The sequence below is a fragment of the Ostrinia furnacalis genome, unplaced genomic scaffold (assembly GCF_004193835.3).
Source record: "Ostrinia furnacalis isolate ACB-3 unplaced genomic scaffold, ASM419383v2 OfSCF1351, whole genome shotgun sequence".
NCBI classification, from domain to species: Eukaryota; Metazoa; Arthropoda; class Insecta; order Lepidoptera; family Crambidae; genus Ostrinia; species Ostrinia furnacalis.
In genome coordinates, this window is record NW_021131590.1 from 604,162 (window position 1) to 631,840 (window position 27,679).

Sequence of the window (27,679 nt, forward strand, 5' to 3'; positions counted from 1 at the left end):
CAAAGTGTTTTCAAAGTGTAATTTTTCTCTTTGTTTGAGCAATTTTGATGATAAATAACAATAATGCCTCAAAGAGCTAAGCTACAATGCAACCGTGATTCAACCGAATGACGGTAATAACTTAGCCCATTGGTAAAATATCAGTTCATGCTGTTTCTATTGCCATACAATGGATATCAATAAAAGATAATAGTTCAAGTGTTGAATAAAGTTAGAATGAGGTTTTAAATTAGTGCTAGTTGCATTTGCTTACGTAGAAGTAGTTTTGGTTCAGTAGTGCTTGTATTGGTCAGTTGAAAGTATGGAGTCGGAGGATGATATTGTCCCTCTGATTGAAGATGTATCTAATGGAAACAGGGACCTATTTCTGGGGTTGAACGTGCAGAATATTAATGTGGACCCGGAGTATGAGCAGGTAATGTTTCATTTGTGCTAAAAATCTTAATATTCTTAGATGTGATGAATAAAGTTTGATTTTTTTCTGCTTGTTGCAATATGACCTTGAAAAAAAGTTTATCTACCTAAAGAAGTAAGTAATTATTGTGTGTATTCTTTGTTTAATTGATTTCCTTAACCTGTTACGGAGAAGTGTTGTTTTATAAGTTATAAACATTGAAATTTAGCTTTCACTTAAGTAGAAAGGTTGTCCGATACACTATTTTTAAGCTAAAGTTTAGTTTTGGAGTGCTTCAATAAGTACCTAAAATCACTAATTTAATGTAGTTAAAATTTTAACATAAAATATAATATTAAACTTAAAAACTAAATTAAATTTTGTTTTTTTTTAATATTAAAGTATTTCATGCTATATATATGCTTGATACTATTTTTAGGACATCCTATATTAATGCAAAAGTAGATTAAAAAAATAATGTTTGTACATGATAATAATATTATTTAACAAGTTGGATCAACTGAATAAGTGTGTCACACATGTACGATTGTGTGTCACTGCAACGGTTGAAGTTATGATAAGCCGATATAACAGTTATTGTACCTAATGAATATAAAAATGCAATTTGAAACCCTAATCTATTAGTAATAACAATTAGTTTTAATTTACAATTCCTCAATAGTGACATTATAGTATGAAATGAAGTTAAAAATGTAGGGATAATACCCATTATGTTAATATCTCTGAACACATCCTGCTTAAATCCAAATGACTGAATGTTATACCTAAGTTAAATTTTTATAGGTATTTAAATTTAAAGGTTTTTTGTTATGATAAATGTTACAAAGAAGAACAAGAACTTCCCTGTTATTATAAAGTAAAGCCACAGTTAGCACAGACTTTCTGTTAGTGCCTTTTGTAAAGCCCACATAATAGGGAAAATATGTGTGAAATAATAAAATGTGAGCAGCCCGTAAATGCAGATTAAACGCATGCCGAAATTCGCTACACAGAAAAAAAGCCACTAAGTGATGACTCTGGAACTAATAATAAGCCTTTCTCTTCAGAATTAGAGTATGTCTCGTAATTTGGCGTGCCTATCAGTGGCGTAACTATACCATCCGAGGCCCGTATCTAAGGTTATTTTTCAGGGGGGCCCTGGGACTAGGGTTGCCAGGTCCAAAAACGCAAAAGGCTCTGGACTGGACTCTGTGCTTCATTTGGCCGGACATTTTACCCCCCTAAATGCCGGACATGTGGCATAGTAGCTCACAAGTGAGTACAATCATCATCGGTTGCCCAACATCCTGATGCGTGCGCTTCATATTATTCTGTGGCTCGACTTTACAACCCTACTTAGGACCATCGCCCTGAAGTATCGCGAGGGGGTGGGGGGTTGCGGTTAGGGTCTTGGGCCGGGGCTCCCTCGGGTCGGGGGCCCGTTGAATTTTGCCAGCCCTGCCATTCCTGTCACCCTATAGTTACGCCACTGGTGCCTATAGGCACAGGCCTCCTCCAGCTCCTTCCAATCAGCTCTATCCTCCGCTACCAGAGTAAATACAAATGAGTAGGTCATCTTCATAGAAACGCACCGAGCGCGGTTTGTATGTGAGCGCGCGCCAATACGTATGCGGCGCGCACGCACACACTGACAAAATTCAGCGCACCTCACTGCTAATCCACGCTAAATTTTGTCAGTGTGTGCGTGCGCGCCGCATATTATTTACTCTGCCGCTACTCTGGCTTTAACTATTCGAATTTTTTACCAGGTGGTGTATGGTTACCGTAAAAGCCGATGGCGGACGGTGCTGGTGTACTTTTGCTCCGTCCTGACGTGTGGGATCCCGTTCCTGTTGTTCCACTGGTGTCCCACCTGGTTCCTGTATTTGACTTCCACGAGGAGCTGCTTCCAGTTAGCTGATCAAGTTTTGGTTGTTGTGAGTTATTTTTATTGTAGCCATAGGCAACATTTTATTTTCGTGCAGAATTTTAAAACAGAATATTATTATTTGTCCCAAAATTAGCACGTTACACTGACACTGGAGATAGCTGAGCCTACAATATGAATGAATATGCCTTATTCATAAAAAGTTACACCCCAGTTGATTTCATACTAAAAGTCACTTTAAAACAGTGTTAACTAGGGTGTAACTTTTTATTAACACTATCATGCATGTGTTAAGTAACTTAGAATATTGTGTTTAGTTTTTTACTTTACGATAATTTTTATGTTCACTCATAAACCTGATAATATCTTTAGTACTAAGTAATATTTAACAGGTGTGGTTTAAACCCACAATGCTACATGCATAATTTATTACTTACAGGAAACCTACCAAAAGAAGCACAAAGATTATTTTATTCATAAAATATTGGAGAAAAACATTGCAGATACAAGGTTTGTATGGTTTCTCTCTTATTGAGTCCAATTCTCCAAAGTGAAATTTATTTCGCAATACATACAGGATGTCCCAAAAACAATAGATAACCCTGTAACCATCAATAGGCCTCGCCATGGTCTCCCTAACGTCCAATTTTGACCCCAGTAAAAATATCACCGTTTTCAAGATTTTTAAGTTTTTGTGCATTTCTAGAAAATTGCCACCTGCGATTACTTTTTCTCATGCCATTACTACAAATGAGGATACTTTTCAATCTAGTTTTTTCCCTTATCAGAAGGGATAGTTGGGCTATCTAAAGAAAAGATTAAAGTTCAACAAATTAGTTTAAAAGTATGAAAATATTAAGAAATTGCAGAGAAGAAGGAAAAATTAATTCATTGTCTTGCACTTTTGATCAGCCAACGTGTAAAAAAAATGTAGGAAGACCATCGTGCCCATTACCTTAAAACATCCGGGTTATCCATTGTTTTTGGGACACCCTGTATATCTTTGTATGTGCGTTTAACTTAGTCAGTGCCTGAAATGTGGAAGCGGCACGAAAGGGGTGACTGATATATTGATGTGACCGAGCATACAAATTTGAAGTCTCGCTGACATTTGACGTCTCAAAAACACCTTCCCGTGCCGCTTCCATACCTCAAGCACTGTCTTAGGCCCAGAACAGACGGTGAAACGCAACTGCAACGAAACTGCAACTATCTGAAGATTCTGATGAATGAAACTATCAGGTATAATCAGGTGAGATACAGGCCAAGAGCTTCCTCGTTGTGTATTAAAAAAAAAAAGACTGAAACTGAAAGTTTCAAACTGGTCGCGTCATGTGTGGTCTGTCAACGGAAATGGCAGAAACTTAGATGCAACTCAAAAGTAACTAGCAGTTGCAGTTTCGTTGCAGTTGCGTTTCACCATCTGTTCTGGGCCTTAGTTAATCGCTAGACCTGTAGTTTGATAATTTACTGTTTCCTGTAGTTGTCATTAAAGTTTTAATTATTTTTCCAGTGGTCTACTTAATGAGGGCTTCCACGATGAAGAAAAAGGTGAAAAAACTACAATTGAGAGCCCTGACGTCCTGCATACCCCAGTTATATTGGATGATGGCTCCTCTCTCAGTAAGTATTAAATGATTCATTTATGTTTAACATCAAGCATTATGTGTAAAACCTAAGTACTTAAATACCGTCTTAAAAACTTTATTTTCTAGTCAAGATGCCCAAATATTGATTGATTTAAATTATGTACAAGTTCCAGGACCCAAGATTCGCTGAAATTAATTGGTGGCTCTTCACAAGTTTAACTTTGTTTTACCTAGGGCTAGGACCATAAGCCACGATATCTTATCGCGGTATTTTACCGATTTTCGACCATAAGCCCATAAAGTCATTTAAAATTGGCTTTAAGATTGTATCGTGGTGCAACAACAACGATTTAATATCATTGCAGACGTCCAACACTACCGCTACTTTCGGCATAAGAAGCAGTCTCTTATATGGGATTCTTTACGCGCCCACTGGGCCCGTCTCGCGGGCCTTGAATGTGGGGCCACGTGCGCACAACTACAAGCTATGGGAGCCCGCGCGCCTTCTAGCGAGCGCCGCGTCCGACTGTAAGTCGCTTAGTTACACACAGGTTTACGGGTCAGTGTGGGGCCACTTGCGCGCTTCTACAGGCACTAGGAGACTGTGCGCCTTCTAGCGAGCGCCGCGTCCGTCTGTAAGTAGATAAGCTACACTCTACAGGACCCCTGGCCCCTTGTGGCATTAATATCGTTGCATACGTCCAATTACTTTCGGCACAAGAAGCAGTCTCTCATATGGGACTCGCTGCGCGCGCACTGGGCGCGACTCGCGGGCCTTGAATGTAGGGCCACGTGCGCACAACTACCTACAAGCTTTGGGAGCACGCGCGCCTTCTAGCGAACGCCGCGTACGCCTGTGAGTAGATAAACCCTTTGTGTTGCTTAACTGCACTCTATATGTCGCTAGGCTCTGAGCGCGGGCTTTGGGGAAGACTTAGGGTCAGTGTGGGGCCAGGTGGGCACAATCATTAGCCTTTTAGAGTTCGTGCGCCTTCTAGCGAGCGCCGCGTCCGCCTGTGAGTAGACAGACTCTTTGAGTTGCATAGCTACACACTACAGGACGCCTGTCTTCGAGCCGGGCCACACAGGGGCAGGCTCGGCCTATGTGGGACCACGTGTTCGCACCTACAAGTCTTGGGGGCCGTCTAAAGAGTAGGTATCGCGTCCGCCTCTGAGTAGATATTATACCAATCCTATCTAGGGATCAGACCACCACTAGGGGCTTATAAACTTCAGGTTGGGAGCCACAGCACACAGAGGGTGGACGAATACATTTTTTCGCCTGTGGCCAGCAGTAGAAGTCGATAATAATGTGTATTATTATAAACTTTGGTCGATTCAACCTAAATTTCCGACTGAACTTCACTAGACGATTCCCTTCTCCCTTTTAGTTCATAACCTATTTTTAACCTTCCCAGGCTAAACATCTACGGGCTCAACGAGATCAAAGTGCCGGTCCAGTCCATCCTAACCCTCATCCTGTTGGAAGTCTTCAACCCTTTCTACGTGTTCCAACTGTTCACTATTGCCGTGTGGTTGGCAGAGCCGTACTACTACTACTGTATAGCGGTGGTGCTGATGTCCACGTTTGGTGTGGCCACGTCCGTTATACAGACTAAGAAGGTAGGTTTAATGTTTTTTTATTAGACTTTGGTGAGTCTGTGGCATTGGCGGCCATGTTATATTGGTGGGTCTGTGACATTAGCGGTAATATCACACTGGCTACTTTGTGACATTGGCTATTCTGTGACACTGGCTGCACTGTGACATTGATTGCAGTGTGTCATTACTGCTCTGTGACATTGGCTGCAGTGTCACAATGGTTGCTCTGTGACATTAGCGACAATGTCACAATGGCTGGTCGTCATTGACATTGGTGGCAATATCACAATGGCTACTCTGTAACGTTGGCTGCTTTGTGACATTGACGGCAATGTCACAATGGCTGCTCTGTAACATGGGCTGCTCTGTCACATTAACTGCTCTGTGATATTGGCGGCAATGTTACAAATTAAAATGGCTGCTGTGTGTTCACCACTCGAGAACTTTTCTACCCTGAATTAAAAATATATTGTTTTGTTTCCCAGAACCAGCAAAACCTCCGAGCGACCGTCGAAGCGTATGACACCGTAGAGTTATGGGACGGTCGAACGGTTGACAGTCGTGCGGTGGCACCTGGTGACGTCATCGTGATCCCGCGCCATGGGTGCACCATGCATTTAGATGCGGTCTTGCTTACAGGCGCCGCCGTACTCAATGAGAGCATGCTCACTGGTTAGTGGTAACTCTGATAGAAGCAGGACAGTGGCTGCTCTGTGACATTGGTTACTCTGTGATATTAGTGGCTGTGTGACAGCGGTGGCATTTTGACAATAGACGGCTCTATAACAGCAGCTGATCGGTAACAAATGACAACGGCTACTAAGTGACATTGGCTACTTTGTAATAATGGCAGGTCGGTGACATTGGCGAATCTGTGACAATGATTTCTCCGTGACATTGGCTGCTCTGTGACAGCGATGGCTCTATAAGATTGGCGGCTTCGCTTCGTAACATTGGTAGGTCTGTGAAAATTGGCTACTCTGGGTCAGCAGTCTTTATGACATTGGTTCGTCTGTGACATAGGAGACTATGACATTGGATGGTCTGTGACAGCGGTGACGATATGACATTGGCGACCTTGTGACATTGGTGGTTTTTTAACAGCATTAGTGATATAATCGAGCTATAATAAATAATAATAGTCGAGTTCATATATTTATTATTGTCGCAGGTGAATCAGTCCCAGTGACGAAGACAGCGCTCCTGCGAACGGATCGCCCTTTTGACATGAAGGAACACTCGTCCAGCATCCTGTTCTGCGGGACCAAGGTCATACAGACGCGGTACTACAACAACGAACCGGTTAGGTTAGTGAGAAATAATTGTATTATGCAATTTTAAAACTATCAGGCGTCCGGCAGCCAAGGACCTCTAATTAATATGGCACTGCGTCTAGTAGGGAAGACATCAGCTCACCTGTAGGTAGGGTAGATATAGAAACATTGACATACTGTTTGGAGCTGTTAATATGTGATACTCCCATTTATATTTGGCCCCCATTTTAAGCCTATATGACTTCACTGGTTGGCACAAACAAATGACTAAAAATTTGTATGGCACAAAGCTTAACTCGGTCAGTGTCTGAGGTATGGGAGCGGCCCAGTGACATTGACATAATGACGTGACAGAGTATACAAATCAGAAGCCTAGCTGAAGTCTCACTGACGTTTGACGTCTCAAAAACAGCCTCCCGTGCGCCTTCCAAACCTCAGGTACTGGCTGAATTAAGCGCCAGATCTATAATAGTCCCATTAACCTCACGTTTCGTAGCTACTAAGTAGATAATGACCTGATGATGATATTCATTTAATGTCCCCAGAGCGTTGGTCCTTCGAACCGGATACAACACGAGCAAGGGTCAGCTAGTACGCAGTATTTTATACCCTGCACCGGCAGACTTCAAATTCGACCGGGATTCCTACAAGTTCATCTTCATACTTGCCGTCATCGCGCTCATCGGATTGGCCTACACTGTGGCTCTCAAGGTGGATTACCATAAACGAATTTATTGCGCTACAATAAGGTTTAAAGTCCAATGAAAATGTTTTTGCTAGAGACTACATACGCGGCGCCGCTCCTTACTTGTTGTCAATAAACTGTCTTACGCACTTATTTACAAACATTACTATGAGGTCTCACAGTGCGCGTGGACGCATAGGGTGACACACGAACCAATCACAGAGCTCTATTCAACGCTGTGCGTTCAATTTGCTGCTTCACTCAAGCAAGCATCGTTTGTGAATACTAGGATGTAACGGCGGCTGGATGGTATCTCCTGCGCATAGTATATGTTTGACTGATTTTCGCAGTCAAAAGTGGTTTTGACCGATTATGAGTTTTGACTGTAACATATACATCAAGACTACCGCACACGACGAATGAGAAGCGAGTAGAAATCGAAACAAGATACAAGTTGGCGTCCGGGTGTCATAGTTTTGTCGTTGAACTATAAGCGAGTGGATTTCTTTTAGCTAAAACGAACGAAGAGTCGTGTTGTTTATAAAAGGTTGTAAACGAACTTTAGTTATGCGGGTGTTCATACGAAATTGCAATGCCCATCCTTTTTTATTACCCCCATCTATTTTCACCTCTAAGCGTACAGATCCCTGACTCCCGGCGACATAACCTTAAAAGCTCTGGACATCATCACGATCGTGATTCCTCCCGCACTGCCGGCCGCCATGTCAGTAGGCCGGCAAGCTAAATTGCACTTTACTACATACTGTCAGGGTGTTGTGAATATCATAAAGCGTTTATTACTAATCTCAGGCGTACCGTTCTCTGGCCCTCGGCGCTTGTGCAGTTGTAAAAGCTAAATTGCACCTTATTTTACATAACATACTTTCAGATGCTGGTAGATCTATTCTCATACATAAAACACTGGACACTCAACTTTCACATTATTTTGCCTCATTTTAAATACAATTTATCACTTAGCACCAAAAGCGCAAGGCGTCGTCTACGCGCGTCCCTCTATTCTAACGTTTCTCGAGTGACATTACGTCAATGTCACTATGACTGCAGCTCATTGGCTATAACGATACCGTTATTTTAACGTTTTAGATTTTTCACAACTAACAATACAGTGTTTATTATTGTCTCTAGGCGTACAGATCTCTGACTCCCGGCGACATAACCTTAAAAGCGCTGGACATCATCACGATCGTGATTCCTCCCGCACTGCCGGCGGCCATGACAGTAGGCCGGTTATACGCTGTCACGCGGCTGAAGCGCGCGCGAGTGGCGTGTCTCAACACTAGAGCTGTCAACGTCAGCGGCTCGCTGGACTGCATCTGTTTTGACAAGGTAAGATATATGCAGTGATTTTAGACTGGGTTGTTATAAAAAACTCATGAAACTCATTTATTTCTGTAAATAGGCTTAAAAAAAGCAGTTTTACACGTCCCAGTATTAACCCTACCACTGCTTCAGGACAACAAATGGGCCAGTGCTGAGAAGAAGCAGCGCAAGAAACTCAGTCACTATTGTCAGCCTCTTTTTCAAAGGTTTACACCTGGGTATTAATACCTGGGGCAAAAATGCCAAGCTTGTCCTATAAGAGTGTTAAACTGTAATTAGATGAGTCACAAAATAACCCATCAATCGATTATTATCGGAAATAATAATCGAAAGACTAATATTTTCAATTATTGCGGTTATACTCGTATTGATAACTACTAAGGCTGAGTTGCACCGCCTTACTTTGACAGTAAGTATAACGATAATCGGTGTGGAGTTTGACAGATTTTTGACGTTTGTTAATGTTAAAGTAAGTTGGTGCAACTCATCCTAAGAAATATTTAACCATGGAAATGGAAATTGTCCATACTATCGATAGTCTGTAATCGATCATAAGAGGATTACCCTCATTGTGACATATTTGCGGACCCTTGGCACAAAATATTGTCAACTTGTCAATTCTTTTGTGAGCAGTGTTCTCTTTAGTCTTTAAGATGTTGTTATTATGTTTATTGTTACTTAACTATTTAATTACGTAATAAGGTATTTTTTAGCGCCCCCCATTTTTGTAGTCAAGAGTCGAGCTCAGTCGATGTCTAAGAGTCCTCCTAGTAGATGACGCCTCCCAAGCCTCTAAACAACGTCCCGATTTTTTTTCTGGGTCTCTTACCGCCCCCCTTTAAGCCTGCAGCGCCCACAAGGGGGCGTTATCGCCCACTTTGGCAAAGACTGATCAATACTAACCCAACTGTACGTTGTCCCCAGACGGGAACTCTCACAGAGGACGGTTTAGATATGTGGGGCGTAGTCCCATCAAGCACCGCCACACAACCAGCACATCTGGGCCGCGCGCTCCGCGACCCAAGGGCTCTTAACGACCTGCACCCGCTGAAGATTGGCATGGCAGCTTGTCACAGTCTTACCCTGCTTGATGCTGAGTTAGCTGGAGATCCACTGGACTTGAAGGTAGGACACACTAGGTCATATGGGGCGTAGTCTCTTCGAGCGGGACCAGCGACCCGTGGGTTCTAAACGACCACTCACTGAAGATTGGCAAGGCAGCGTTCCACAGTCTTACCCTGCTGGATGCAGAATTAGCAGGAGACCCCTTAGACTTGAAGGTAGAATACACACCAGGTCATATGGGGAGAAGACTCTTCGAGCGGCGTAAGAGACCCAAGGGCTCCTGCACCCGCTGAAGATCGGCATGGCAGCGTGCCACAGTCTTACGCTGCTGGATGCAGAACTGGCTGGAGATCCACTGGACTTGAAGGTAGGACATACACTAGTGGGTGAGACGCATAGATTTCGAGGCCTTTTACTTAGTGAACCGACGATCTGGTGAAAGTCGCGGGAGGTACATGGAGGTGAGTAATAAAGGCCCGGTTGTTACCACAAAATCCTTGGGGAAGGCCTTTGTGACATGTGGGGCGTAGTCCCATCAAGCACCGCCACACAACCAGCACATCTGGGGCGCGCGCTCCGCGACCCGAGGGCTCTTAACGATCTACACCCGCTGAAGATAGGAATGGTAGCTTGTCACAGTCTTACGTTGTTGGATGCTGAGCTGGCTGGAGATCCACTGGATTTGAAGGTAGGACACACAAGCTAGAGTCGCTTTCATAGTCCGACAGAGTGCCATTGAGCAGTTCATAGCTAGTAGGCAGCAAGATTCTCGAATGGGATCTAGAGAGACTCGTGTGCACCCGCTGAATATAGACATGGCAGCATGCCACAGTCTTGCTTTACTGGATGCTGAGTTAGCTGGAGACCCGCTGGATTTGAAGGTAGGACACACAAGCTAGAGTCGCTTTCATAGCTCGACGGAGTAGCAATGGGCAGCTCACAGCTAGTATAGCACCCAAATCTGAAGGCCGATGAGGTAGAAAGATTCTGGAATGGTATCCTGGGAGAGACCCACGGGCTCTTAACGACCTACACCCGCTGAAGATCGGCATGGCAGCGTGCCACAGTCTTACGTTGTTGGATGCTGAGCTGGCTGGAGATCCACTGGATTTGAAGGTAGGACATACACCTGGTCATATGGGGCGTAGACTCTTCGAGCGGCGTAAGAGACCCGCGCGGACTCTTAACAACCTATTGACTATTGACCTCCATCCACTAAAGATTGGCATGGCAGCGTGCCACAGCCTTACGCTGCTGGATGCTGAACTGGCGGGAGATCCACTGGACTTGAAGGTAGAACACAAACCAGGTCATATGGGGAGTAGACTTTTCGAGCGGCGTAAGAGACCCAAGGGCTCTTAACGATCTGCACCCGCTGAAGATTGGCATGGCGGCGTGTCACAGTCTTACATTGTTAGACGCAGAGCTGGCTGGAGATCCACTGGATTTGAAGGTAGGACATACACCAGGTCATATGACTTTCTTAAGTGGCAGTGGGTGGGGCACATAACTCCTAGGTTGGCTGTTGGGGCAGAAAAGATCTCGACTTTCGAGGCCTTTTACTTTTTGAATCGACGATCTGGCGAAGGTCGCAGGAAGTACCTAGAAGCAGGCAGCGCAGGACCGGTTGTTACCACAAAAACTTTGGGGAAGGCCTTTGTGACATGTGGGGCGTAGTCCCATCAAGCACCGCCACACAACCAGCACATCTGGGACGCGCGCTTCGGGACCCGAGGGCTCTTAACGACTTGCACCCGCTGAAGATTGGCATGGCGGCGTGTCACAGTCTTACATTACTAGATGCTGAACTGGCTGGAGATCCACTGGATTTGAAGGTAGGACTAACTTAAGTGGCAGTGAGCACATAGCTTGTAGGAGTGATGAATATTGGGGCCGAAAAGTTCCCGAGACCTTTCACTTGGTGGACCGACGATCTGGTGATCATGGGACCACAAAAACCTTGGGGAAGGCCTTTGTGACATGTGGGGCGTAGTCCCATCAAGCACCGCCACACAACCAGCGCATCTGGGGCGCGCTCTCCGCGACCCTAGGGCTCTTAACGACTTGCACCCATTAAAGATCGGCATGGCAGCTTGTCACAGACTTACGTTGTTGGATGCTGAGCTGGCTGGAGATCCACTGGATTTGAAGGTAGGACTAACTTAAGTGGCAATGGGCACATAGCTTGTAGAGTGATGGATATTGTGGCCGAAAAGTTCCCGAGACCTTTCACTTGGAGGACCGACTATCTGGTGATCGTGGGACCACAAAATCCTTAGGGAAGGCCTTTGTGACATGTGGGGCGTAGTCCCATCAAGCACCGCCACACAACCAGCGCATCTGGGCCGCGCGCTCCGCGACCAGAGGGCTCTTAAAGACCTGCACCCGCTGAAGATCGGCATGGCGGCGTGCCACAGTCTTACGCTGCTGGATGCAGAACTGGCTGAAGATCCGCTGGATTTGAAGGTAGGACATACACCTGGTCATATGGAGCGTAGTTTCTTCGAGCGCTGCCTAAAAATTGTCTTGGCCACTTGCTACAGTCGCGCGTTGTTAAAGCCTGAATTGGCCCGATGGATTCGTAAGCTGAAGTGGTATTGCCACTTGGAGTGTCCATATCTCGCAGAACTGACGGCCGATGGAGCAGCAAGGTTTTGAGATTGCCACCACGTATCGGCAAGCGCAGCGTGTGATGACTCATAAGGCGACTTTATAAAGGTTGCTAAAAGACGCCGAATGCTGGCCACTTTAAAACCGGTCAATTTGGAAATCATTGGGGGAGGCCTATATTCAACCGTGGACGTCATGTGGCTGAAATGATGATGATGAACTAAATCAGCCTCTTCGTATCAAATATGAAAAATACTTATATTATAATAATATCGTATGTTATTTACATTGCAGATTTCTGCAGATTCTTATCTTATCTTATCTTATTGCAGATGTTTGAGTCAACTGGATGGACTCTTGAAGAGCCAGATGTGCCCGAATCCACCAACTACGAAGTCCTGACTCCGACGATAGTCAAGCCCAAGAAAACTGCTAATATCAACGTAGATGACGTCAATGTAAGTACTTTCATCGTCTGGTATCATTTAATCTCCACTACAGGATCACGACTGTCTAATTTACCAAAGGTAGATGGAGAATGTACCATCGGCAACAGTGTTAACTGTCCAATGTCCATTGCCTGTCATGTCGTCTCGTTTTATCGCAAAGAATCGTCATTGGATGAGAGCGAGAGCATATTAGCGGAAATAGGTAGTTAACAGTGAGGCCGTGTGTATGTCGCAGGCAAATTGTATGATTCCGCATTTTACAAACGGCGTCGTCAGTTCACAAACGCTCGCTGCTCTATGAAATGCCGAAGGCAAAATGTAAATTGCCTGGGCACTTTATAATATGCCAAAACATTTGATAGCCAATTCAATTGCTGTTTACAAAATGCCGCGGCAAATTGAAGTATTTAGTTCTTTTTCTTACCACGCGAGGCGCTGCTAATCAAAACAAGAAAAATGGCGTCGAGTCGTGGTGTTCTGATACAGAAAACAGTGAAAATTCTACGTATTCAAAGGACTTTTCACATAAAAAGACATTGATTATACTTAGTGAATTAAAAATATTTTACGATTCATAAATAGGAGCAGTGAAATAGCTATGGAAAAATGAAATAGATTTTGAGGTTATCCGGCACGTAAAAAACGCTAAGGTGACAATGGAATCTGGTGCTCGGACTGGTGGTGAACTGCTGCTGCGGAATATTATTGGTTTAAAAAAATATTGTGTTGTCTTCTAGACTTCTTCCAGGTATAATTAAAATGTAAGAATTAAAGGACTGACTATCGAAACTTATTTTATGTCATAGTTTTATGTACCTACCTATAGGTACGTACGTCAGTAGTTTAAATTAGTTTAGTGTTGTTTTTATTAAGAAAATATTTTACTTACTTTAGGAGTAGCTAGTATTTTAGGTTTGTCTTACCTGAATAGATACCTACCTGATTTCTGAAATTAAGTCTGATTTGTCCAACATGTGTTTTATGATGGTCACCCTATTGCAACAATCATAGTCGAAATTTTATCAATTGAACGAGTCGCCAATTTGCCTTCGGCATTTCATAGAACAGCGAGCGTTTGTAAACTGACGACGCCGTTTGTAAAATGCGGAATCATACAATTTGCCTGCGACATGTACATGTCTTTAAACTTCTTACGCTAGCCAACCTTAATTATCAGATTTTATCGGAAAAAGCTATGGAACTTGACAGGTGTCATCCGCACTATGCTACAACAAACGAACTATAGTAATTTTTGCAATAAACATATTCTGAAACAATTTCTCCAAGGTTTTAATTCACACATTTCCTCACCAGATGCCGCTAGAAGTCGGCATAGTCCAGCAACACCAGTTCGTGTCGTCACTGCAGCGTTCGTCCGTCGTGACGCGGGTCTTGGGAGAAGATGTCCTCCGTGTGTTTTGCAAGGGAGCTCCCGAGATGCTGCGGACCCTGTGTCTGCCGGAGACAGGTGCGAAAGAGACAGATAGCTAAATATTACACAGGTGCGAGAGGGACATATAACTAGCAAGATGCAGCAACAGGGTATATGGTCCAGCAGAACTAATTTGTATCTCGCGACAGTGCTGCGGATTCTGTGTCCGCCGGATACAGGTGTGAAAGAGACAGATAACTAACAGCGAAGATGCCACTAGAGATAAGTATAGTCCAGCAACACCAGTTCGTGTCGTCACTGCAGCGTTCGTCAGTCGNACGTATGTAATTTGTGCCTTATATAAATAAATAAATAAATAAATAAATATAATTCAACGAATGTTTAACACTTCAAATTCACTGCCAAATGTTTTAGCCCAAAGGTTAACTGTAAGGCATTAAGTTCGCCTTATGTATCAACTTTATGGAATTAAGAAATAAATAAATGATGTATTTGCTGGCAACTCTTATCAGTGTACCAAACTACGCCACAAATGATAGAAAGTAACAGATCTGGTCTGAAATGTTCAAAGCAACATCACCTTTTGCACTAAGTAATATGATATACACTTGAATGCTCGTATTGGCTAAGTGGTTTGTGAAAGGTTGTAGACCAACATTATTTGCAGCTGTTCAAGTTAAATTAGACCTTTCTGCGTTTATTTTATAGTATACTCTATTTTGTCACTCCCAGTCTTTATCATAACAATGGTGATCCCCCGGCGCTTGCGCAACTGTGCAAACAAAATTGCACCTTATTTTATATAACACTAGCGACCTGCCCTGACTTCGCACGGGTGCTACGTATACATACATATAAACCGTCCTCTTGAATCACTTTATCTATTAAAAAACCGTATCAAAATCCGTTGCGTAGTTTTAAAGATCTAAGCATACATAGGACAGACAGCGGAAAGCGACTTTGTTTTATACTAAAGCCCGGTCTGTGAGCGCTCGCACACTCACTGCGGGCGCCCGTCGCACAGTCGCGACAGCAATATAATTACGCGCGAGCGATAAGGATGGGTAGCTTGGGAAAAAATTCTACGTGCTCGCAGACCAGACATTATGTAGTGATACGGTGTTTATTATTATCTCCAGGCGTACAGATCCCTGACTCCCGGCGACATAACCATCAAAGCTCTGGACATCATCACGATCGTGATTCCTCCCGCACTGCCGGCGGCCATGATAGTAGACCGGCAAGCTAAATTGCACTTTACTACATATATCATACAGCGTTTATTTCCAATCCTTGACCCTCTGCGCTTGCGCAACTGTACCTCTAGCATGAACAACTTTCGTCTTCGAATCGTTTGCGTATTCGACAAAACTCGATACTCAACCTTCGAATTAAACGAAAATGTGACCATTTTGATTCTCAAAATAAGTTTCGTGCGACCATTTCTCATACTAGGTTCACTTTACGACACGTTCACAAGGGTGTAGTTGTAGTTTTCGTACTAAATCTTTTGGTGGCGATTCGAATACGCAAACGATTCAAACTCGAAAGTTTTTCGTGTTAGCCGTACTGTACTAGCAAAATTGCGCCTTATTTTCTATAACATACAGCAGGGATGGCGAACCTTTATGTATCAACGTGCCCTTTTTCCGAAAAAAATCTTTGATATAGTCTTAGACGTGCCATCAAATATCACCTAATGCTATCATGAGGGGTATAGTACAAGTGGCGCCACTGGCGAGTGACAGGACCTTACTCTACAGTGGCACTAACAGATGAGGGCAAATACGATAGCCCTTATATAAAACACATTATTTTATAGTGAATTTTGTGATAGGTGGGCGTGCCCTAAATATTGTGGCGCGTGCCATCAATGGCACGCGTGCCATTGGTTCGCCATCCCTGACATACAGCATTTATTATCACCCCCAGGCGTACAGATCCCTGACTCCCGGCGACATAACCTTAAAAGCTCTGGACATCATCACGATCGTGATTCCTCCGGCACTGCCGGCGGCCATGACGGTAGGCCGGCTGTACGCTGTCACGCGGCTGAAGCGCGCGCGAGTGGCGTGTCTCAACACTAGAGCTGTCAACGTCAGTGGCTCGCTAGACTGCATCTGTTTTGACAAGGTAAGATACATGCAGTGATTTTAAGACTGGACATTAATACCTGGGACAAAAATGCCAAGGTTGTCTTAGAAGTTTTAAACTGTGATTAGATCGATAGTTTCAATAGGTCTGAAAATAAGCCATTAATCGTTTATTATCAGAAATAATAAAATCGAAAGACTAATTATTTTCCATTATTGAGGTTATACTCGTATTGTCAACCATTGGATTCGACCAAACAAAAGTAAATAAATATTAATCTCAGAATAAATCGTCAGTTATTCGAAATTTTGACACATTTCCCATACTGAAACTATCAATGTGCCAGTTATACCAGGAGTTATTCTCGGATTAAAGTTTGGTCGAATCGGGCCTAAGAAATAGAAGGTTTGACCAAGAAATTGTCCATACTATCGATAGTCTGTAACCGTTCATAAGGAAAGCGGGAAAGCATGTTCGATTACTTGATAATTGATTCATCAATACTAACCCAACTGTACGTTGTCCCCAGACGGGAACTCTCACGGAAGACGGTCTGGATATGTGGGGCGTAGTCCCATCAAGCACCGCAACACAACCAGCTCATCTGGGGCGCGCGCTTCGGGACCCAAGGGCTCTTAACGACCTGCACCCGCTGAAGATCGGCATGGCAGCTTGTCACAGTCTTACCCTGCTTGATGCTGAGTTAGCTGGAGATCCACTGGACTTGAAGGTAGGACACAAACCAGGTCATATGGGGAGTAGACTCTTCGAGCGGCGTAAGAGACCCAAGGGCTCTTAGCGATCTGCACCCGCTGAAGATAGGAATGGCGGCGTGCCACAGTCTTACCCTGCTGGATGCTGAACTGGCTGGAGATCCACTGGACTTGAAGGTAGGACACAAACCGGGCGTAGTAACTTCGCGATCGGTGCCAGGGACCCAAGGGCTCTTAATGACTTGCACCCGCTGAAGATAGGAATGGCGGCCTGCCACAGTCTTACGTTGTTGGATGCTGAGCTGGCTGGAGATCCACTGGATTTGAAGGTAGGACATACACCAGGTCATATGGGGCGTAGACTCTTCGAGCGGCGTAAGAGACCCAAGGGCTCTTAACGACCTGCACCCGCTGAAGATCGGCATGGCGGCGAGGGCGACGCTGTTAGAAGCTGAACTGGCTGGAGATCCACTGGACTTAAAGGTAGGACATACACTAGTGGGTGGGGCGCATAGCTTTCGGCCTTTTACTTAGTGAACCGACGATCTGGCGAAGGTCGCAGGAAGTACCTAGAAGCAGGCAGCGCAGGACCGGTTGTTACCACAAAATCCTTGGGGAAGGCCTTTGTGATATGTGGGGCGTAGTCCCATCAAGCACCGCCACACAACCAGCTCATCTGGGGCGCGCGCTCCGCGACCCGAGGGCTCTTAATGACCTGCACCCGCTGAAGATAGGAATGGCGGCGTGTCACAGTCTTACTCTGCTGGATGCAGAACTGGCTGGAGATCCATTGGATTTGAAGGTAGGATATACACCAGCTCATATGACTTTCTTAAGTGGCAGTGGGTGTGGCACATAACTCCTAGAACTGATGGCTATTGAGGCCGAAAAGTTCTCGGGGCCTTTCACTTAGTGGACCGACGATCTGGTGAAGGTCACAAGAAATACCTGGAGTAATCTGGCGCTCGATGAAGCAGCAAGATTCTGGAATGCGCTCCTGGGAGAGATTCACGGGCTCTTAACGACCTGCACCCGCTGAAGATAGGAATGGCGGCGTGCCACAGTCTTACATTGTTAGACGCAGAGCTGGCTGGAGATCCACTGGACTTGAAGGTAGGACATACACTAGGTCATATGGGGCGTAGACTCTTCGAGGGGCGTAAGAGACCCAAGAAGGGCTCTTAACGACCTGCATCCGCTGAAGATCGGCATGGCGGCGACGCTGTTAGAAGCTGAACTGGCTGGAGATCCACTGGACTTAAAGGTAGGACATACACTAGTGGGTGGGGCGCATAGCTTTCGGCCTTTTACTTAGTGAACCGATGATCTGGTGAAAGTCGCGAGAGGTACATGGAGGTGGGTAATAAAGGCCCGGTTGTTACCACAAAATCCTTGGGGAAGGCCTTTGTGACATGTGGGGCGTAGTCCCATCAAGCACCGCAACACAACCAGCTCTTCTGGGGCGCGCGCTCCGCGACCCGAGGGCTCTTAACGATCTACACCCGCTGAAGATAGGAATGGCAGCTTGTCACAGTCTTACGTTGTTGGATGCAGAACTGGCTGGAGATCCGCTGGATTTGAAGGTAGGACACACAAGCTAGAGTCACTTTCATAGTCCGACAGAGTGCCATTGAGCAGTTCATAGCTAGTAGGCAGCAAGATTCTCGAATGGGATCTAGAGAGACTCGTGTGCACCCGCTGAATATAGACATGGCAGCATGCCACAGTCTTGCTTTACTGAATGCTGAGTTAGCTGGAGATCCGCTAGACTTGAAGGTAGGACACACAAACTAGTCGCTGTCATAGCCCGACGGAGTGCCTTTGAGCAGTTCACAGCAAGTATAGCACCCAAATCTAACGGCCGTCGAGGCAGCAAGATTCTAGAATGGGATCCTGGGAGAGACCCACGGGCTCTTAACGACCTGCACCCGCTGAAGATAAGCACGGCAGCATGCCACAGTCTTACCCTGCTGGATGCTGAGTTAGCTGGAGATCCACTGGACTTGAAGGTAGAACACAAACCAGGTCATATGGGGAGTAGACTCTTCGAGCGGCGTAAAAGACCCGCGCGGGCTCTTAACGACCTATTGATTATTGACTATTGATTTGCATCCACTGAAGATTGGCATGGCAGCGTGCCACAGCCTTACGCTGCTGGATGCTGAACTGGCTGGAGATCCACTGGATTTGAAGGTAGGACACACTAGGTCATATGGGGCGTAGACTCTTCGAGCGGCGTAAGAGACCCAAGGGCACTTAACGACTTGCACCCGCTGAAGATAGGAATGGCGGCGTGCCACAGTCTTACCCTTCTGGATGCTGAACTGGCTGGAGATCCACTGGACTGGAAGGTAGGACATACACCAGGTTATATGACTTTCTTAAGTGGCAGTGGGTGGGGCACATAACTCCTAGGTTGGCTGTTGGGGCAGAAAAGATCTCGACTTTCGAGGCCTTTTACTTATTGAATCGACGATCTGGTGAAGGTCGCGGAAAGTACCTAGAGATGGGCAGCGAAATACCGCAAAAACCTTTCGGAAACCCTTTGTGTCATGTGGGGCGTAGTCCCATCAAGCACCGCAACACAACCAGCGCATCTGGGCCGCGCGCTCCGCGACCCGAGGGCTCTTAACGACCTGCACCCGCTGAAGATCGGCATGGCGGCGTGCCAGTCTTACGTTGTTGGATGCAAAGCTGGCTGGAGATCCACTGGATTTGAAGGTAGGACACACAAGCTAGAGTCACTTTCATAGTCCGACAGAGTGCCATTGAGCAGTTCATAGCTAGTAGGCAGCAAGATTCTCGAATGGGATCTAGAGAGACTCGTGTGCACCCGCTGAATATAGACATGGCAGCATGCCACAGTCTTGCTTTACTGAATGCTGAGTTAGCTGGAGATCCGCTAGACTTGAAGGTAGGACACACAAACTAGTCGCTGTCATAGCCCGACGGAGTGCCTTTGAGCAGTTCACAGCTAGTATAGCACCCAAATCTAACGGCCGTCGAGGCAGCAAGATTCTAGAATGGGATCCTGGGAGAGACCCACGGGCTCTTAACGACCTGCACCCGCTGAAGATAAGCACGGCAGCATGCCACAGTCTTACCCTGCTGGATGCTGAGTTAGCTGGAGATCCACTGGACTTGAAGGTAGAACACAAACCAGGTCATATGGGAAGTAGACTCTTCGAGCGGCGTAAGAGACCCAAGGGCTCTTAACGACCTGCACCCGCTGAAGATTGGCATGGCGGCGTGCCACAGTCTTACGCTGCTGGATGCAGAACTGGCTGAAGATCCGCTGGATTTGAAGGTAGGACATACACCTGGTCATATGGAGCGTAGTTTCTTCGAGCGCTGCCTAAAAATTGTCTTGGCCACTTGCTACAGTCGCGCGTTGTTAAAGCCTGAATTGGCCCGATGGATTCGTAAGCTGAAGTGGTATTGCCACTTGGAGTGTCCATAATTATCTCGCAGAACTGACGGCCGATGGGGCAGCAAGGTTCTGGGATTACCACCACGTATCGGCAAGCGCAGCGTGTGATGACTCATAAGGCGACTTTATAAAGGTTGCTAAAAGACGCCGGATGCTGGCTACTTTAAAACCGGCCAACCTGAAAATAATTGGAGGAGACCTATATTCAGCTGTGTGTGACGTCATGTGGCTGAAATGATGATCATGAACTTTAAATCAGCTTCGTCGTATCAAATATGAAAAATACTTATATTATAATAATATCGTATGTTATTTACATTGCAGATTTCTGCAGATTCTTATCTTATCTTATCTTATTGCAGATGTTTGAGTCAACTGGATGGACTCTTGAAGAGCCAGATGTGCCCGAATCCACCAACTACGAAGTCCTGACGCCAACGATAGTCAAGCCCAAGAAAACTGCTAATATCAACGTTGATGACGTCAATGTAAGTACTTTCATCATCTGGTCATTTAATATCCACTACGGGAACACGACTGTCTAATTTACCAAAGGTAGATAGAGAATGTACATATTATTATCTTTAAACTTCTTACGCTAGCCAACCTTAATTATCAGATTTTATCGGAAAAGAACTATGGAACATGACAGGCGTGACTTAAACGACAGGTGTCATCCGCATTATGCTACAACAAACGAACTATAGTAATTTTTGCAATAAACATATTATTCTGAAACAATTTTTCCAAGGTTTTAATTCACACATTTCCTCACCAGATGCCGCTAGAAGTCGGCATAGTGCAACAACACCAGTTCGTGTCGTCACTGCAGCGTTCGTCAGTCGTGACTCGAGTGCTAGGAGAAGACGTCCTTCGTGTGTTTTGCAAGGGAGCTCCCGAGATGCTGCGGACTCTGTGTCTGCCGGAGACAGGTGCGTAAGAGACATGTGGGATATGATGCTCAACCACAATAAGGAAGCTAGATGTTAGTGCTACCTTCCGAGCGGGTGTTATGCTCGGGGACCAAGGTCCAATTTACACCATCTTGGTTTATCTATATATACTTGGCAGGATATAAAACTCCGTCACCGCGATGCAGGTTTGTATGAGCGGCGGAGTGTGCCATAGTGAAGTAGTAACAGCGCCATCTGTTGGTCACTAGTTTGTAGTGGCGTCGCCACAGACAGCTAACTATTACACAGGTGCGAGAGGGACAGATAGCTAGCAGAGAAGTTGCCGCTGCAAGTGGGTATAGATAGTGCAGCAGCACCATTTTGTGTCATCTCTGCAGCATTCGAGTGATAGACGGACATTATACAGGTGCGAAAGGGACAGATATCTAGTAGGGAGGATCTGATACTCTAGTAGTGCAGCAATATCAGATCGTGTCGTCACTGCAGCGTTCCTCCGTCGTGACTTGAGTGCTAGGAGAGGATGTCCTTCGTGTGTTTTGCAAGGGCGCTCCCGAAATGTTGCGAACCCTGTGTCTGCCGGAGACAGGTGCGAAAGAGATAGACAACTAGCTATTACACAGGTGCGAGAGGGACAGATAGCTAGCAGAGAAGATCCGCTGGAAGTGATCATAGAAATAGATAATACAGCAGCACCATTTTGTGTCATTTCTGCAGCATTCGAGAGATTACACAGGTGCGAGAGGGACAGATAGCTAGCTGAGAAGATGCCGCTGCAAGTGGGTATAGATAGTGCAGCAGCACCATTTTGTGTCATCTCTGCAGCATTCGAGAGATAGACGGACATTATACAGGTGCGAAAGGGACAGATATCTAGTAGGGAGGATCTGATACTCTAGTAGTGCAGCAATATCAGATCGTGTCGTCACTGCAGCGTTCGTCAGTCGTGACGCGGGTGTTAGGAGAGGATGTCCTCCGTGTGTTTTGCAAGGGTGCTCCCGAAATGTTGCGGACTCTGTGTTTGCCGGAGACAGGTATGAGAAAGATAGAATACGTAATTACGTATGTCTTCATCATATCAGACACATGACGTCCACTTGACTGCTGAACATGACCTCCCCCAATGATTTCTAGATTGACCAGTTGGAAGAGAACTACCTCCAGCGCCTTTCTGCAACCATTATAAGGCCATCTATCCATGAATATGGTCCATGTCCATGAACTTGAACATTTAGTCCCAAACTCTTGTACTATGTGTACTGGACAACTGATTATAAATAAACCAAAATATGTTTAATTACACAATTTATTGCTTGTAATATCGTCTTGAGTTTAATGTGTAATAAAAATATTTTATCTAGAAAGTTCATAAAGATTTCAACGAAAAATAGTAGGTGATTGTATAAAATTTAATTAATACTAATCACAAGCAATATTTCAGTGCCCGACAACTTGAACGAAGTGCTAAGCTCGTACGCGGAGAAGGGATACCGCGTCATCGCGCTCGCAACGCGCCTCATGGAAACCACGCACAAACAGCTTCAGAAGATGCATAGAGACGAGGTATGCCAACCGATATTGATTCCTAAAATCATGAAAATACATCAAATTGCCTGAAAAAGAGTAACTTTTTTAATGCCTTGTTAGATACACAAAAAAACAGGTATGTCATGTATGTATGGCATTGGCATATTTTTTGAAAAATATTATTGCTGATTTTTTTGGCAAGACTGACTGAAAAAGAGGATGACTCAAGAGGATGACTCTTGTCTTTCCATATAATATGGAAACCGGGACCCTTAGGCCCAGAACAGACGGTGAAACGCAACTGCAACTTTCTGATGATTCTGATGAATGAAACTGAATCTGAAAGTTTCAAACTGGTCTCGTCATGTGTGGTCTCTCAACGGACGCTATGGCAGAAACTTAGATGCAACTCAAAAGTAACTAGCAGTTTCGTTGCAGTTGCGTTTTACCGTCTGTTCTGGGCCTTACTGCTGTATCTGTGAAAACCTAAAAACATTTACCCTAGGTTGTACCATCTTACATTCCATACAAAACACCGTTTATCTTTATAGTTATAGTTACGATTAAAGTTAAGGTGACGGAAATCAGTGTTAGTTATGTCTTCTTTTGGGACAAATATTTTTTCTTTATCGTAGGTTGAACGTGAACTGGAATTCCTCGGGCTGGTGATAATGGAGAACCGACTCAAACCGGCCACCACTGGGATCATACGCGAGCTGAAGGAGGCTAACATCCAAGTAGTTATGATCACTGGTGAGTTGGTGAACAATGTTCTTACTAAATTCTCCCATTGTCCAGCTTTTAATTAGAAGTTACTGTAGAACACTTTGACTGTAGTCCGCGCTATTAGAAACTAACTAATTAACAAATATCTTTAACATTATTCACTTTGCAGTCAAAAATAGGTATACACAAATCTCTAAATACATAGACAGCTGCTGTTTATGTTATTCAATTTTAGTCCAGTTACGAAGAGAGAAGAGCGTTTTATCAGGCCTGTTCATCTCCGCGAGTTTACATCGAAAACAAAACACGCACGATGGCCCCCTACAGGATACTATTCGACAAGGCCTCACATACGAGCGAACATTGACTCACGCACGCGTATTGTGTATGATGGAAAAAAATAAAGAAAATGGTGTACTAAATACTGTGCAGTATTTAATTGCCTAAATAATAATAAAAACACAGAATATACTTTTTTGAAGTTGCCTCAAGACACTGAGAGGTAAATAAGTAGTTAATATTATTCATGATAATTCATGCTAAATCATGTATTTCCTCCGTCATTTTCCGCAGTTTGGCACCTCACGTCACATCATTTTACCGAAGTCAGCCCTATAGCTTCGGCGCAGTGCCGATCACTGACGTTTGTCAACAAAATGGTGCTTGACTCTTGAGACAGGCTAAATTACACCATATTGTTAATGACATTGAGCATACATTTTTTTAAATACCATCGCGAAGTAAACCTTCTGTACGTAGTACTTATTATTATTCTGTGATAGTACTTTAATGAAGCTATTTATTTCCAGGTGACAACATCCACACCGCTGTGAGCGTGGCGCGCGAATGCGGCATCCTGGCCAGCGGCGAGCGAGTTGTGCATTTAACCCACGACTTGAGCGGGAAGACGCCTGTCATCTACTGCGAGAGCATGCTTCGGGGGGTAATACTATAATCCTCATCATTTTAGTCTAGGCAATAAATTGTTGGATCTAAAAGAAAAGAACTAAGAAACGCCGCAATGTGATATCTCCTAGTTTTTCTACAAGCTATCTCTTATAAGTCGTAGGTCTATCGAGCAGGTTCAGCAGACAAGGTATCCTTTAGACCAGTGTTTTTCAACCTTTTTCATGACGCGACCCCCCTAGCATGAAAAAAATTTTTGCGACCCCCCGACCGTTCGATTTTTTTCATGCCTTTTACGAAGATGTTGTAGGGACCGAATTCTTCAATCTGTACAACATTTATGCATTTGCATAATTAGACTTCGGATAAATCTAGCTTTAAAACTTTACTGTTTTTTTTACTGAGGTAGTTTTCACGACCTCTCGCGACCCCCTATAGAGGCTTCGCGACCCCCCAGTTGAAAAACACTGCTTTAGACTAAAGTTTAGAGAATCCGTTTGCTCCACGTGCATACATTTCAGCTACCTATACGTAATGAAAATTTATTGCACCCATAACGTTAAGAGGTAATATTAAGTACCAGTGAGCCAACTCTATCGTAAGACATTTGAAATGAGTGAATGAAAATGGGTTATAGTTATAATTTCTTGCGCTGTTTTTTGTCAGCAATCGCACACGTTTTTGTCCCGAAGCAGTGGTTGGATCAAAGTCATAGGAATTTGTAAAAGGGGGTTTTAGAGGCCTCATTGCAAATATATTATAAAAATACATGACTTTCCTTCTGCCAAATTCTGGTACAAATAGACCATCTAGTGTAACTTACACCAAATTCATTGCAGGCGCCAGTCGGCCGCAAGACAGCATTACAACGCTCATGGCGCAGCGTGGACAGCGGGCACGGCTCATGGCGCGGTTCTGCTTCCAACTCCAATTCTAACTCTGAGTCGCTGGACGTGGAGGCGAGCGGCCGGGAGCCCCAGTACAAGATCGTGATGAGCGGCGATACTTGGCGGGTGAGTGGACTGTTTATTTCTTCTTTATGTCTTTGTGCGGCTTGCTAGTATAATCGGCCGTTTGGTGTAGTGGTTCATAGGTGGAATGAGGGTTATCGTTTTTATACTTAACAGTTGGCACCCCTGGCGATTGACAGGACCTTACTCTACAGTGGCGCCATCTTGATGAGTGCAAATGCGATAGTCCTCCTACCACTTTAGCGCTCACCAGTTGGTGCCACTGTCTTCGCTACTAGCAAGTGACAGGACCTTACTCTACAGTGGCGCTAACTGGTGAGCGCTAAAACGATAGCCCTCATTGTGTAAAGCAATCGTAATCATTTGACAGTTCATAACGTACGATAAAGTCAGTTAAACAAAGCGTTTGATAGAATAATCTTACGTCATAAACTGTCAAATGATAACGATTGCTTTACACAATTCCATCTCAGAACGGACTACTATGCCGAGAGGTCCCGGGTTCGATTCCCGGCCGGGCAGAAATTGAAATGATGAATTTAAATTTTTGTGACGGGTGTAGGTGTTACTATGTATGTATTTAAAAAATATATGAGTAGTATATCCGTTAAGACCCATAACTCAAGTATATTAATTGCTTACTTTGGGGCTAGATGGCGCTGTGTGAAATTATCCAAATATATTTAAAAAAGGAAGTATCAAGTAAATTATAATATTCAAATAAAAAAATAGATGATGGTGATGATGATGATGATGATTGAGTTTCATAAAGATATAAATGTGACACTTTAAAAGATCACACGCTAACTTCTTGTGAGAATTTGATGAAGAACTGTTTTGTTACATTAATTTGCCTACAGCGTTTACGCACTACGTCTGTGGACTGAGTGTGAGTTTACATCAATATAAGAAATGTATGAAAATTTTAGTTTCTGAACGTTTCCCGCTAGGGGCGCTGTACAATCCGTCATACATTTAATGTAATTTTTTGATGTAAACTCACACTAGGCCCTCTGATCTGAATCCTGAGTGCGTAAACGCTCTACTCGTGTCATTGTGGTAATGGAATATGTCCCAACCAGGTGCTGCGAGCGTCCTACCCTCACATGGTAGGCCGCGTGGCGGAGAGAGGAGCTGTGTTCGCGCGGATGACGTCCGACCAGAAGCAGCAGCTTATACTGGAGTACCAGGCGCTGGGGTATTATGTCGGTGAGTAGTGGACCTTAGTACCGGGCGATAAGGTTCACAGTATGTTGGGAACTAATAGCTAATGTCGCTATGACGTCCGACCAGAAGCAGCAGCTTATACTCGAGTACCAGGCGCTGGGGTATTATGTCGGTGAGTAGTGGACCTTAGTACCGGGCGATAGGGTTCAAAATATGTTGGGAACTAATAACTAATGTAGCTATGACGTCCGACCAGAAGCAGCAGCTTATACTGGAATACCAGGAGCTGAGGTACTACGTTGGTGAGTAGTGGACCTTAGTACCGGGCGATAAGGTTCAAAATATGTTGGGAACTAATAACTAATGTAGCTATGACGTCCGACCAGAAGCAGCAGCTTATACTGGAATACCAGGCGCTGGGGTACTATGTCGGTGAGTAGTGGACCTTAGTACCGGGCGATAAGGTTCACAGTATGTTGGGAACTAGTAGCTAATGTACATAGCTATGACGTCCGACCAGAAGCAGCAGCTTATACTGGATACCAGGCGCTGGGGTACTATGTCGGTGAGTAGTGGACCTTAGTACCGGGCGATAAGGCTCACAATATGTTGGCAACTAATAGCTAATGTAGCTATGACGTCCGACCAGAAGCATCAGCTCATACTCGTGTACCAGGCGCTGGGTCCTCGTCGGTGAGTGGCTTCTAACGGCTTCAAATATCTCAGGTTTTTAGTGGGTAAGCCCAACCCTTTGGTAGATATGCAACTTCATGCATTTTCCTAACGAGTAAAAAGCTCCAAATATTTCAAACATGTTCCTTATTCTTCTTCCTTCGTTGCCATACTCTGGACAAAGTAGTTGTTGGATTTCGTATTTTTGCGGTTTGTAAAAATAAAATTATTGTAGGGTAAGCTTGCAAATGTTTTAAATCCCATCATCTCCC

The 27,679-nt window shown here is 44.6% G+C and overlaps 1 protein-coding gene across 1 annotated transcript; it reads left to right on the plus strand.

Annotated features, from left to right (window-relative positions):
- anne (polyamine-transporting ATPase anne boleyn) lies at positions 1 to 26,915 on the plus strand. The gene is made up of 24 exons (XM_028304014.1): positions 1 to 415; positions 2,164 to 2,331; positions 2,722 to 2,792; positions 3,796 to 3,905; positions 4,237 to 4,399; positions 5,290 to 5,494; positions 5,959 to 6,145; positions 6,645 to 6,780; positions 7,293 to 7,458; positions 8,579 to 8,779; positions 9,698 to 9,898; positions 12,781 to 12,906; positions 14,212 to 14,365; positions 15,430 to 15,530; positions 16,223 to 16,423; positions 16,914 to 17,114; positions 20,890 to 21,015; positions 21,306 to 21,459; positions 22,880 to 23,001; positions 23,601 to 23,718; positions 24,501 to 24,634; positions 25,437 to 25,610; positions 26,651 to 26,777; positions 26,836 to 26,915. The coding sequence occupies exons 1-24, from the start codon at positions 302 to 304 to the stop codon at positions 26,913 to 26,915; spliced, it is 3,540 nt and encodes a 1,179-aa protein (XP_028159815.1). The 5' UTR covers positions 1 to 301.
- Positions 26,916 to 27,679: the final 764 nt, after the last annotated feature.

Excerpts from the sequence above, each read along its gene's own strand:
- anne (XM_028304014.1), top strand. The coding sequence starts at position 302 with ATGGAGTCGGAGGATGATATTGTCCCTCTGATTGAAGATGTATCTAAT. Across the intron at positions 9,899-12,780 it reads GAGATCCACTGGACTTGAAG|ATGTTTGAGTCAACTGGATG; the intron begins GTAGGACACACT and ends ATCTTATTGCAG. Across the intron at positions 26,778-26,835 it reads GGCGCTGGGGTATTATGTCG|CTAATGTCGCTATGACGTCC; the intron begins GTGAGTAGTGGA and ends GGGAACTAATAG.